The 14,193-nt window shown below is 38.0% G+C and overlaps 1 protein-coding gene across 1 annotated transcript in view; it reads left to right on the top strand.

Moving 5' to 3' along the window:
• The window catches only part of AAGAB (alpha and gamma adaptin binding protein), a 48,865-nt gene that overhangs the window by 6,038 nt on the left and 28,634 nt on the right, over window positions 1-14,193 (top strand). The window contains exons 2-5 of the mRNA XM_004421733.3: window positions 9,111-9,301; window positions 9,436-9,532; window positions 9,881-9,970; window positions 12,932-13,015. Of these exons, the coding sequence (XP_004421790.1) occupies window positions 9,111-9,301; window positions 9,436-9,532; window positions 9,881-9,970; window positions 12,932-13,015 (462 nt within the window). The remainder of the gene's footprint in view (window positions 1-9,110; window positions 9,302-9,435; window positions 9,533-9,880; window positions 9,971-12,931; window positions 13,016-14,193) is intronic.

The following is a 14,193-nucleotide window of genomic DNA, read 5'->3' as shown; positions in this document are numbered from 1 at the left end:
AGCACATCTGGACTCAGACCTCTATTTCAGGGCCATATAACTGCTTGTTTTTGTGTAGCAAAAGGTAAAAACATCTAGAAAGTATGCAGTGTTCATTTGGTTTAAACAACTTGCTGCCTTTTGCCCTGTGTAATTCCTCAACAAATAATGACACTCAATAAATAACGAAATCTGATATAAAACCATTTTTTAAAAAAGGTTAAAGTATGAAAATTGTTTTAAATATATCTGGCAAGATTGATAATCTGAACACGATGTTGTATTTATGTTGGAGCCAGTGCACACAGATACTGCAAACACATCTCTAATAATTACTTATCCGGGAAGCAAGATTGACGTAGGTTAAGACAAAGAGAATGGTTGTGAAACTCTTAAAGAGCCTTTCTGGTGTTTTAGGTTCAGTAACAAATAACCTAGGGTTTAATTTTCCACACAGACCTGAAGCTGGTTCTACACAGAGGTGAGGAAAAGTATTATCATGCTTGGATCAAAATCAGCGTGCTGAGAGCTGGAAAATGTGTGCTCATTTGGTAATAAACAGCACTGTTATGCTGACACAAGAGAATAGCCATTCTGTCTGAATTCTGCTGGGGTTGTTCAGGGTTTTTGTGGGGGAAAAAATTTGTGAATTGAGCACTCAGTTCTGCCCTCTTCTAGCTATTTGACTTTAAGCAAGTTAACTTTTCATTCCATAAATATTAACCAAATATCTTTACATGTGCCGTCATGGTTCTAAGTATCTAAAACATGTGCCTCAGTCACCTGCCTTACATATCAGTAAAATCAGGGCATTATCTTCCAGCTTCCATGATTTTTTTTTTTGGTGAGGAAGATTGGCCCTGAGCTAACATATGTTGCTGATCTTCCTCTTTTTGCTTGAGGAAGATTGGCCCTGAGCTAACATCTGTGCCAGTCTTCCTCTATTTTGTATGTGGGATGCAACCACAGCATGGCTTGATGAGTGGTGCATAGGTCCACGCCCAGGATTCGAACCTGTGAACCCCAGGCGGCTGAAGCGGAGCACATGAACTTAACCATTATGCCACCGGGCCGGCCCCTCCATGATTTTTGTAGCAGCTTTATTGAGGTGTAATTTAAATACCATGACATCTACCTGTTTTAAGTGTAGAACATTTCTATCATCCTAGAAGGAAACCTTGTGCCTATTTGTAGTCACTCTCCATTCCTACCGCCAGTTCTAAGCAATCACCGATGTACATTCTGTCTTTTTTGCCTTTTCTGGACATTTTATATAAAAGAAATTATGTAATAGGAGGCCTCTTGTGTCTCACTTCTTTTACTTAGCTTAATGTTTTTGAGATTCACCGTGTTGTAGCATGTACTTCATATTCCATTGTATGGATAGACCACATTTTGTTTATCCATTCATTAGTTGATAGACATTTGAGTTGTTTCTACTTTTTGGCTGTCATGAATGATGCTGTTATGGACATTCTAAGAAACTATTGTACTATTTTAAGAAACTGTTAAACTGTTTTCCAGAGTGGCTGTACCATTTTACATTCCCAAAAGCAATGTATGAGGGTTCCAATTTCTCCACATTTTTGACAACACGTCTGTATTTTTGATTATGGCAATTCTAGTGGGTGTGAGGCAGTATCTCATTGTGGTTTTAATTTGCATTTCCTTAATAACTAATGATGTTGAGAATCTTTCCATATGCATATAGTCCATTCATATATCTTCTTTGGTGAAATGTCTATTCAAATCTTTTGCCCATTATTAAATTGGGTTTTTTGTTTTCTTATTAATGATTTATAAGAGTACTTTATATATTCTGATTACAATTTCCTTATCACATATATAATTTGCAAGTATTTTCTCCTATTCTATGGCTTGTCTTTTGGTTTTCTTGATGGTATCTTTTGAAATGTACAAGTTTTAATTTTGATGTAGCCCAATTTATCAATGTTTTCTTTTTTCGTGATTTCATGGCCATATGTTGCCCAATCGTGATTTCATCCTTCGTGAAGGACCTTTTGGATACTGGGATGTTGGATCTGTTAGCTCTGTGATGTTTTCTAGTGGACCAAGCTTATTTCTAATATTTGAATACAGGGGCTGCAGAGTAAATGTTCCTTATTAAACTTACTCTCTTTTGGAAAATTCATCTCAGACCTGTTTACCTTCTTTCACAGTAAGTTAGCATCTGCTGCAGATACTATTATCATCCTGAGCAGACTCGGACATTTTTTTGTAAGGTTTTATTATAAACTCGATGCTGATTTGTTTGGAAAAATTACCATTTGAATAGAAAAATTATTTTTGTCTCATAATTTTCCTGTTTAGGCTTATATATTCTTTTTTCCAGAAAACCAGCATTCATAAATTATTTTAAGAGCATCTAAGATTAATTGCCAGATAATTTTTATGGTTAAAATAATTAAAGAAGACATTTGAGATAGATTTTTTCAGATGCAAGTGGAAGACATTGATGTCAGTGGTGGGAGGTTATGATGCCTGGCTGTGAAGGCTAGTTTCAGTTCTCTGAGAAAGAATAAAACCAACTTTGCATTCTAGAACTTTTATTTTGTTTCATGGATACAATTAAGTCAGTTCCAAAAGTTCCTTTGCTTTAGATCAAGGTTTCTCAATCTTAGCACTATTGACATTTTGGGCTAGGTAACTCTGTTGTGTGGGGCTGTCTGCTGCAGTGTAGGATGTTCACCAGTATTCTTGGCCTCTGCCCACTAGGTGCCAGTAGCATCTCCCCACTTGTGACAATCAAAAATGTTTCCAGATGTTAACATATGTCCCCTGGGGGGCGAAATACCTCCCCATAAAGAACCACTGCTTTAGATATATATCTAGAACTATGATTTCGAATAAATAAGTAATAGTAATGGAATTCAAAGAAGCTCCGTCCTCCCCCAAATATGGGTGAGAATTGTCCATCAGCTGTGCCACTGGGATTGATAAAGTGGTCTTTGCCGGCAGCCCACAAAACTTAGAGGCTGATGATTCCTCCTTGGCCTTCATAAAACACTTCTCCATATTCTCTCTCCCCTTCTTACCAGCTTGTTCATGTTCTTTTGTGCATGTTTGTCTCTCACTGCATTGTGAGGTCTTCTAAGGGCAAGCAGAAACCATGTGTCCCCCCCTCCCTTCCCCAGTTATTTACGATGAAGCTGTGGTGACCAATTCCAGATGGCTATTGGGAGAAAGTAAACTCGAGGAGAAGGAGAACTGAGTTGGATTTCCTCTGCTTCAAGTTTTAAAAGTTTTCCACTGTGATATAAAAAGCCCCAAAGCATGTGGAATGTGAATTTAGAATATGCCCAGAGAGCGGGAGTGTGCGAGGAAAAGGTAATTAAGTGTTGTAAGCAAACCAGAATTGCTGTCCTCTTGTTAAAGCGGTGGTATGTTGCTTTAACTCAATCCAGCTCTTCTTCCCTCAGCAACTTAATACTGCTCCAGTGACTGACCGGTCATATGGACTGAAACAAATATTGCATATACTTGTACCAGGAGGCTGCAGAATGATTACTCAGAGAATCACAGATAAGAATTTCCCAACCTTTGGGTAAAGTCCCAACTTGAATGTTGCACAGTTTTAACCTTTTAATGCCACACAGGCTACAGAGGCCTTTTACATTGTAGCACTGTGATCTACTCCTAGTCCTTGGGGAATAATCTGTGAGTTAATAACTGCTACAAAGTATTTGACAGAGCCTCAGCCACCTTGCATGACATTCTCATGAAATTGTAGACAATTGCAGCAGTGTGGAGCCATTATGATTTTTAAAGGTCTCTCTTTGCCCTTCCTTGCTGGTTAAGGAAAACTCTGGCTTTCATGTTTTTTCCCAAATCACATTTTGCTCAATTCTTTTCTTTCATAATGGCTACTTTCCCCTTCAACTGACGTCAGACTCTGCTGCCTCCTATAATTTTCCTAATTGCTTTCTCTTCTGTCTCAGTCTATGCCTTAACAATGGAAAAGAAAAATATGAGAAGGCATATTTGGGGAAGGGAGGGGCAGAGCAACTTAAAAGAGGTAGTTATTTCCTAATTGTAATGTTTCTTAAGAACTCTCCTCAGTGCGTCTCTAACCTACTCTCTTGTCAGTAGTGCTGTCACATATGCAAAAAACAGAGCTGGGAAGGAGGAAGCGAACATGTACTGAGGGCCTACTGTGCGCCCAGCGCCTGCCTGGGCTTTCTTATGCATCATTTCACTTAATCTTCAAGAAGCCATTTGAGGAATGTTGCCCCATTTGCAGGTGAGGAAATGAGACACAGAGGGTTAATTTGTTGTTCCTGCAGAGCATTCAGATGCAGGTCTGTCTGACCCCAGGTCTGTGCTGTTTCTGTTTTATGGCCTTTTCCGTTCTGGTTAGAACTACCATCATAAAGGGAAGGGAGAGGCACTGTGGGTCCCCAGAAGAGTAGCTACCATGAAAGACACTCGTATCTGGGTAGGAGATTATGAGACCTGGCTGTAAAGGCAGTTTCAGTTCTATGAGAAAGAATACAACCAGCTGCATTCTCAGAAGAGTACTGGTTTCTGGAAGGATAATCTTGATTTGAGGTGGCAGCGATCACTCCCCTCAGGGCATAGAGAGTATGATTTAACCACTGGACAGCTTCTCTTCACAAAGAATGTCATGGTGAGTTAAGTGTACATTAATTCTACTGATATTAAAAGTATCCTTAATTCTACTACTAAAGGAGATATGAATAATCCAAAATAAGTATCAATGCACCGAGTTCGGAATGCACTTATTTTGTCTTTTTTGGCTGGGGTGGATAGGTGAGGGGGTAGGTAAGTGTAATATATGTATGTGTATTCGTTTATGAAAGCTGATTGTTTGCCGTCTTTTGGGAATTCACCTTAGAACTTCAATCTGCTGCCTAATTCATGCTAAAGAGAGTATCACCTCTTATTGATTCTGAACCATAGAAAGGTAGCTGCCTCCTCTCTTTCGTTTGATTGCTTCCCAAATTGACACTTTCTCTGAGGGAAGGAACATTAGGACAGACAGATAGTAGTGCAGAGCAGGCCGAGAGGAAGAGGGAGTTGTTGGGTGACTGAACTGAAGTGCTTCCTTGGCATACAGCTTTCTTCAACTCTCTTGAATCCTTCTTTTCACTACCTTGCCATGTGGGACTATAGGGGAAATAAGTTCACCAAGGAAATGAGAAAGTAAACAGGAGTTGCTGGAGAATTGATGGCTATGTAAACCAGTTTCTCAAACGGGGAAAGAGATTTCTACTTGCACTTAAAACTGGGGGAAAGGTTTATCCTTGCTACTGGAACTGGGTTGACATTTAACTTCTCATCTGAAAACAGTACAGATTAACTATTTTAAGCTGTGAAACCAAGTTTGTAGTAACAGACCGGGCAATTAATCACCTAATGTTTGTCTCTTAAAAAATGATGTATTACAGCTCCACCAGGTGGCTGCCAACAGTGTGGCTGAGCCAGGCCAACATCCACCAGGAGGAGGGAGCAGCTGCTCTTGAATTTATTTGTGCATCATTTTGACTACATTAAAATGCAGTTTCATGAAGGGCGAAGAAGGGAGACTATGGCAGGTTTTTCTAGGAAGTCTGTCTGGCAAAAAAAACCCCGCAAGATCACTATGACTCACTCTTGACATAAATACCGGAAACCCGTAGACGGTTTTCTGATGCATTAACTGGGCCGCAGGTTCATATATTCTAGTACCCTCGTTCTGGCTATTCTTTCTGGTTTTCATAAAAGGGCAGAGGACACTTTGGCCCCATAGGTTAGTTTTGGCTTGTGACCGTTAGATACTTTGTGTGATCTGCTCAGATGCTAACTATCGTAATGTGTAATGCATCACAGCGTAGTAGGTAAGAGTGCTGGTGGCCCGAAATTCCATTTTAGGCTCTGCTCCTATTAGGCAAGTGGCTTCTTTTTTCTGGCCCTCAGTTTTTTCATCTGTGAAAGGAGTGAATTGTACCGGCTGATCTCTAGAAACTTTTAGCCATGTGCACAAGTATTAGAGTGATTTTTGTTTTAATTTGGAAAAGAATAAACTTGCTAAGCATTTGAAACCTAAATAGAAAAGATGAGGGAGAAAAGCTATATTTAGTGTAGACATTTACATTTTTAAAATTAAACTCTACATTATGATATTGATGATAAGAACTAGAATGAGGCAGTCTGCACTCTTCTCTTTCTAGTTCTAGTATGGCACAGATGTGATAATAAAATCCATATGCAGCCTTGCTGAAAGTATCTGATTAGACATAAAATGTTAAAAATAAAATCTGATAAGTAAATCGAGCTATCAGATTGTTTTAGGCAGCACATAGAATAAAAAAAGAAAAAACCACTCAGCTATTAAAACGTTGAAAGGTGAAGTTCATTTTCCCAACTTATTGGTTCTATTTCTCATCTAGGTTTAGAGAAAAGAGAAAGAAATAGCTTCTTTCTGTCTGTTATGTAAACTACTTAATCATTTGAAAATCAGACTGTATAAAATTGGAATTTTAAGAGCTGGGAGTAACACATATTGTTCTCTTGTATTCTAAACATTGATTAATGAAATGAACCCTCCTTAATGGATCCAAATATTCCAAATTGCAGTTAATAAGTATCTGACATTTTAATTGATTTCATTTTTTCATGTTAGTTGAAGACGCTGATTTGAAAAAAGCATGACCCAAATTTTATTCCAGTTTTTAACAATACAACCAGTTTGGGAAACATCAAGAACTGATTATGGTGATGATAGGAATACTAACCCCATGCTCTGTACTTTACCCTTAACAAGTGAATTCATTATTTTACTCTTTGTGCTTCCCCCCTTTAAAAAAAATAGTCAATTTGTTATTTTAAAAAATTACCCGTGAATGAAGACTGATTCCATATGGTGGCTCCTCCTACCCTTAAAAAAAATCAGTTTATGTGTTTTTTGCTGCTCTCCTTGGTTTCGTTAGCCTTCGTCCGTATGTGCGTTTGTCGGCATATTGCTGTGCCGCCTGCTTGACGGTTGGAATATTAGCTTTGAATGCAGCATAGACTTTGATCTAGGAGTTTTTTTCCTGTGGGACATTTACATGAAAACAGGATCTTTGATTTTAATAACTTATGTGTTCCTCCTGCTTATTTCCCTGAACTTGTCATAACTCTCCATGAGGGACGTTGCAGCTGGTTGCTATGGAATTGATTGATAATTAATAAAAGATTATGACTTTAGGGAGAAATTAAGCAGAAGGAACTGCTGATTTCTTAAAGGGACAAGGTAAACTCAGATTTTCAAATATTGGCACAGACCGTCTGTTAACTTAAGAATAAGAATTCTGGTTTTGATGAAAAATTTTAGAAAGTTAGTTTCAAAGTGTACTTTATGTCAAAGGTAAAGTCTTAAATTTATTTTAAAGTTCACTTTTTTTTTTTTTTTGGTGAGGAAGATTGGCCCTGAGCTAACATCCGTGCAGTCTTCTTCTTCTTTACATTTGGGATGCCACTACAGCATGGCTAGATGAGTGGTGAATAGGTCTGCACCTGGGATCCAAACCCGTGAACTTTGGGCCACTGAAGCAGAGGGTGTGAACTTAACCACTGTGCCACTGGGTGGGCCCCTGAATTTAATTTTTTTAATTAAAAAGTTTTCATTCTCAGCTGACCAGTTCTTCCTAATAGCCACATGGTGAAAGTTTACCAATGAAAAGAATGCACGGTTGCACATATACACATATGCTTTACATATTGTTATACATTACTCCCAGCAGTCTTTTGGACTAAATAATTTCCACGTATCTTTTTATTGAGCAAAAGCTATGGCAGTGTTTCAAATACATAATCTTAGCTCTGGAATTTAAAATTTAACTTCTAGTTTTCTGTGTCCTACTAATTGTGAGTTTGAGGAATATTTTATATGTTCATCTTAGTATGCATTGAAAAGGAGTTTATGACCATTTTGCTGTATATTCTTATAATAATCCAATCAGTGGCATGTCATTTTACTTCTCTAAGCTCATTTTCCATATCTGTATAAAATGGAGGTTGTGGGTATGGGCATGAGAGATGGGATTTTGAATTCGAACAATTTCTAATGTTTCTTCCAGTTCTAAATATTGTATGACATTATGGAAGCAAAATGTTTCGATGGTTCCATGACCACATCTATATTTGCTCATCATTGACTTGGCTTTTGCTGTACGAATTTCATTAGTTATACCCATGCTACACATGGGTTTCTGAAAGATTTATATTCTAAATCATTTAATTTGCTTGGCTATTATAGTTTAAAATTTTCCAGAAGTGTCTTTGTCAAACAAGAATTGAGTTGGGGCTGGCCCCATGGCGTAGCAGTTAAGTGCGCGTGCGCGCTGTGCTGCTGCCGGCCCAGGTTCGGATCTGGGCACGCACCCACACACCGCTCATCAAGCCATGCTGTGGTGGCGTCCCATATAAAGTGGAGGAAGATGGGCACAGGTGTTAGCCCAAGGCCAGTCTTCCTCAGCAAAAAGAGGAGGATTGGCGTGGATGTTAGCTCAGGGCTAATCTTCCTCACCAAAAAAAAACCCCCAAAAAACAAGAATTGAGTTGGCTTTCAAAGAATCTAAACAAGGCCAACTATAAATGGACTTGGGGTCATTTATCAGTATCCATTCCTTTATTTCATTAGTTGAATTAATGTGTGTAGGCCTTTGGCCCGAGGAATATGTGTAACTCTTCTATTTTATTAATGGTTTAGCCTTACTGCTATCTTCCTTTTAGCTTGCAGTAAGTACAAAATGGTTACAAATTCTTGAAGATTCTTATAATCTTCCATCTCCCATGAAGTACGTAAGCAATAAAATAAATGTAGCCATTATTCTTTCTCTTCTTGCTGTTTTCTGGATGTTTGCTTAGGTGACTGTTTTGTTTTCTACTACTATCTAACCTAGTCACAATAATTTTTATGTTCTTAAAAAAGCCAATGGATTAAATTATGTCACCATTACTTTTACAATCAAATGATCAGAGAAGAAAATACTAATAAATGGGAGGCACTTTGAAATTCTTGCATAAAGAGAAGCAAAGTACCATCTTAATCTGGTATCTTACTGAGAAAATTGACCAGTGTATATTGGTTTTGCCCTTTCCATGGTAATGTTGTGTCATTTATTTAGATATCCTTGGAACAGAAGATCTTACTGTGGAAGTGACTGCCAATGATGCCGTGAGATTTTATCCCTGGACCATTGATAATAAATACTATTCAGCAGATATCAATCTATGTGTGGTGCCAAACAAATTTCTCGTCACTGCAGAGATTGCAGAGTCCATCCAAGCCTTTGTGGTTTACTTTGACAGCACACAAGTAAGATTTTGTTTTCTGTGAACCTTGAATAAGAAACTATTTTGTGCTTTCTTTATTCCCTCTGCATTTTCTGTGAGTTGTCTCAATGTCTCTTTTTCTGTTTTTGTTTGTATGTTTGTTCTTCCTCCCTCTAGAAATCTGGTCTTGATAGTGTTTCCTCATGGCTTCCACTGGCAGAAGCATGGTTACCTGAGGTGATGATCCTGGTCTGTGATCGAGTGTCTGAAAATGGTAAGGCACTCCACTGGAATGGTAGTTGGTACATAGGTTTGCCATTCCTCGGTAAACAGAATACATTTGTTTCCTCAGCCTAGAACAGTACCTCTCATGTGACTTTATTACTTTACAAAAATATTTTCAGCTATTTCTCTTTGGAATCTTGCAATATTTATATTTTATTTTTTAAGAATAGACACTTTGGGTTTGAGAAATCATTTTCTTTATATTACTTTATTTTGGATGCCTTTAGAATAACATTGACATTAAGGGTAACACTTTGAGATTTGTGGAGAGTATTGCAGCAATATTCGTGTTTTGTTTCATTTTTACTTGTAGACATTATGTTGCATATTATTTTAGGTGTAAGCCGACAAAAAGCTCAAGAATGGTGTATCAAACATGGCTTTGAATTGGTGGAACTTAGTCCGGAAGAGTTGCCTGAGGAGGATGGTAAGTATTTATGTGCCAGGAGAAAACATGGCATTTGGATTCAGATATGAGAGATTATTTTAATTCGGGGAAGAAGAATCAAAGTGAAATTCGAAAAACATGTTTTCCCGAGCTGTTTGAAAAGATTTGTGCAGAATCCATCCCTATGGTCATACTGCTAATCGAATAATCCATTCATTTGGTTTTACCACCTATTTTAGGACTTTTGAAATGTTGTTTGTTTTTCTTATGGATAAAGGTAGAGGATTTCTACCTTAAATCTTAGTCATTTCCCCAATCTCTTATCCTTTCTCCACTGCCAATAAAGGAGGGTTTGAGCTATATTCCTAAATAGTTTAAGTTTATGTTCCTTATTTTGAGTTCTTAGTAGCCTAAGGCTGAATTCCCAGGAACCCAGGGGGCATGTCAGTCCTATTTGCATGTCTTTGGACATTTGAAACCAAAAATAGAGCCAGAATGCCCTTCCCCGGGGTAGCTCTGCGCAAACTGCCTTCCACTACACTCTGGACCTTCTATTTCTTCCCCCTCTTCTTTCCCCCTCCCCCATTCCTCTTCTCATCTTTTTTCCTTCCAAGTATACCTATACTAGCTGCTGTGGGATCTACCAAGATAAGATGGATTTTTTGGCCCATCAAAACGTTATAATCTGGTATAAGAGATAAAACATGTATACAAATAATTGAATTACCAGGTGGAACGTCATAAATATTATAAAAAAATATTGATGCTGTGGTATTTTAGAGATGGGAGAGATGATTTCTGTTTAGAAGTTCAAAGAATACATTGACACATGAACTCGCACGTCAGCTGTTCCATGGGGAAGAAATGGAAAAGGTAGTGGAGTTGTGGTAAAGGACTGGGAGGGAGGTGGCATTGAGAAGATGCCAGTTGTTGCGAAAGACATTGTAAGTAGAGGCAACCAATGTGAATTAAAGTAGATAGGATATAAGTAATCATTACATGAAACTTTTTTTTTTTTTTTTAAATGAATTACGCAACATCTTTCTATATTCTGGCTTATTTAGAATTTTTCCAAAATGTTACGTTAAGAAAGAAAACCCTGGCAGAAAAGAAGAGGACAAAAATGGAATAAAAAGGCTGATGTTTCTCCCTATACATTTTTAAGAATGTTGAAAATTAAGTACAATGTCTCCTTCCATGTTTTTCAGAGTCCCCTAAAACTTGTGCCCTGTTTTGTGTATGTGAGCGTGTGTGTAATCACTTATTTCTGGCACTAGAATTTTCTCCTCTTCCTGTAGTCCTTGAGAGTCAGCAATTGAGTCATTTATTTTAAAGTCTGTTTTCATTTTGGAATCTCATCTCCTTTATACCACTACGCGTCTCCTTGCTCCTTGTCCGAACAACATTCTTATATTAATTCAGCTTAATCTTAAAATAGATTTTTGACATATCATCTTTAGGTAAAGTCACTAAAACTTTCCTATAATTTTTTAATACAAACTATTCCTAAGCCGTATACCCTCATTCTTTATTTGCATGTATTATGCGAACATCAGTATAAGACTTTTTGCTAGTTTGTATTTAATTTCATCTTATTGCTTCTGGCTCTTTATTTCAGACCATATTTTCGGTTCCTGGTTATATCATCTAAAGTAATAGTTATTCTTTCGAGAATTGAATCATTCATAGTTAAGATAAACATGTCTTTTAGTTCTTCATTTAAACATTCACGGTGATAAACTCATCTTTATAGAGTATTTTCAGTTTATTCCTTACCATATTTCTGTCAGCTTGGTATTCTTTAAATGATTCATCAATCCATCAGTTACTGAGTGCCTGCAGTCTTTCAGGCACTGTGTTAGGCCTTGGGAATAATGAACTCAGTAAGACATAATTCCTGCCTTTAGGGAGTTTCCAGTCTAGAGGGGAAGGTTACACCAGTAAATCATCACTTCCATTGCATCTTTCCTCTAGGAGAGGTGTGCAGAGTGGTGTCATCCTCACTTTTCTTTAAGAATAGCATAAGTGATTTGCCCTTGATTAACTAGCTAATAAGTTATAGAGCCTGGGTTCAAATTCAGGTCTTCTGACTTCTAATTCTCTGCTCTCCCTATTAAACTACCCAGGGCCAGGCCACTAGAGACAGGTTCTGTGTGGACTGTGCTCTATAAACCGTTAGGAGACTTTTCTCTCTCAACCACATGAAAACTGTTTCTGCCATTGTTTTTCATATGTAGTCTTCTAATACTTATTATCTGAAGGAGCTCCATTTCCTTTGTACGTACATCTGTGATGTAGCTAAGAATACCACCTTATTATTGGTATGCTAACTGGGAATTGTTTTGAGTAGTATCAGTTACATTCCAGAGTCAGGATAGTACCAATATTAAATTAATTAAACTAAGTTTTTTTTTTCTTAATGACCCGTTGCCTGTCTCTTACACTTATGGTTATGGTAATTTCACTGCTCACTCTTAAACTATCTTTTTCTGATCAAGAAGTTGTTCTCTAGATATCTATTATAAACAATAATTATTACTCTGTGGTTGCCAGGAGAAGATAGGGCATTTACAGGATTTTATAGCATACGAAGAGGACCATTTCTGCCTTCAGGAAACTCATTCTCTGTAAATAACCAAGATTGGTATTTCTAGTACTAGCCCAGGATTGTGTAATTAACGGAAACTGACATTTTCAGGAGAATATGAGTGGATTCCATTGGTGAGGTAATGGAGATGACTTTGTTTTATAAACCTTTTATATTGTGTGTTTATTTCATTGTTTTAGTTTCTAGACTATTCTTATCAGAAGGTCTAAGCTCTGTATGTGCTTTATTTTTTACCTTATCACATAAGTTACAATGTGAACTAGCAACTAAATAAGCAAGAAAATTAAGGCACAGTTACTTAAAAATATGGTTGGGGGATATATGTACACATATATATATATATGTATGTATAATTGTGTGTATAAATATATATATTTCCCCTCCCTGATTAGATGACTTCCCGGAATCTACAGGAGTAAAGCGAATTGTTCAAGCCTTGAATGCCAATGTCTGGTCCAATGTAGTGATGAAGAATGGTAAGTAACTTGGGACTAAAAGTCCTAAGGAGTTGTTTTCTTCTGTTCCTTGTAAGTTTTAAATTATTCAGATATATTGTGGCCATTAGGATTATATGAAATCTGTAGATTTGTTCAATTTTAAATCCCCAATTGAAGGAAGACCCAAAAGTAACATTTCTAAGAAAATTTAATATACGTTCAATAGTTAATTCAGTAATTTAGAGCTTGCCTATAATATGTCTGGCATTGTCTTTGGCTTTAAGAAATACCCCCAGAATTGTAATACTGGAACCCTGTCCTTAAGGAGCTCATGGTCCAGCTATGGAATCAAAGTGTGTGCTTTTAAAATGCTAGGTAACTATGCAAGGCAGTCTTTGATGAGTGCAGAATGACCGATGCAGCAGTAAATGCGTAGAGGTCAGAGATGTGGCCTTTGCTGTGGGCTTGAGTATAGAGAGAGAGCTTCAAGGCGAAAGTGCATCTTGGCAGTAGTCTTCATGAGATGATCGAGATTTGGGTTGGTGAAGGGGGAGAGTGACAAGCAAGGGAGACAGCATAGCGTAAGAATAATGGTTGTATGTTCTAGGATCACTAGGAGAATCTCACTTAGCAGTTGGAGCTAGGTTAGAAGAGCCAGGCAGGAGAATCTGGGCTTTTTCCTATAGGAATTGGTGAGTCACTAGAGATATTTTAACAAGAGAGTGATGCAAAGAAGTTAGCATCTTTGAAAGGTTAATGTCATGGTGGCGTGCAGGTGAGCTTGGCGACTGAAGCAGGAGGAGGCAGATCCTGAAGTCAGGGAGACCAGGCAGCTGTGGCTGCAGATCAGAGTGAGGTGTTGGGCCCTGGGCCCTGGCGGTGGCCATGGGGTGGAAAGCTGGATCTGAAATGCAGTCTGAAGGGGTAGGTTTAGTTGGTGCATACCAACCTCTTGTTGTCTGTATTAGTTTGCTGAGGCTGCAGTGACAAAGCATGACAAACCGGAGGCTTAGAACAACGGGTATTTATTGTCTCACAGTTCTAGATGCCAGAAGTCTGAAATCAAGGTGTCAGCAGGGCCATGCTCCCTCTAAAGGTGCTAGGGAAGGACCTGTTCCAGGTCTCTCCCAGCTTCTGGTAGTTCTTTGGCTTGGGGCAGCATAACTCCAGTCTTCACATGGCATTCTCCCTGTGTGCCTGTCTGTGTTCAAATTTCT

This window comes from Ceratotherium simum, chromosome 3 (assembly GCF_057802395.1).
Source record: "Ceratotherium simum simum isolate JZ-2026a chromosome 3, ASM5780239v1, whole genome shotgun sequence".
Taxonomy (NCBI): Eukaryota; Metazoa; Chordata; class Mammalia; order Perissodactyla; family Rhinocerotidae; genus Ceratotherium; species Ceratotherium simum.
This window is presented reverse-complemented; position numbering and strand designations above follow the sequence as displayed.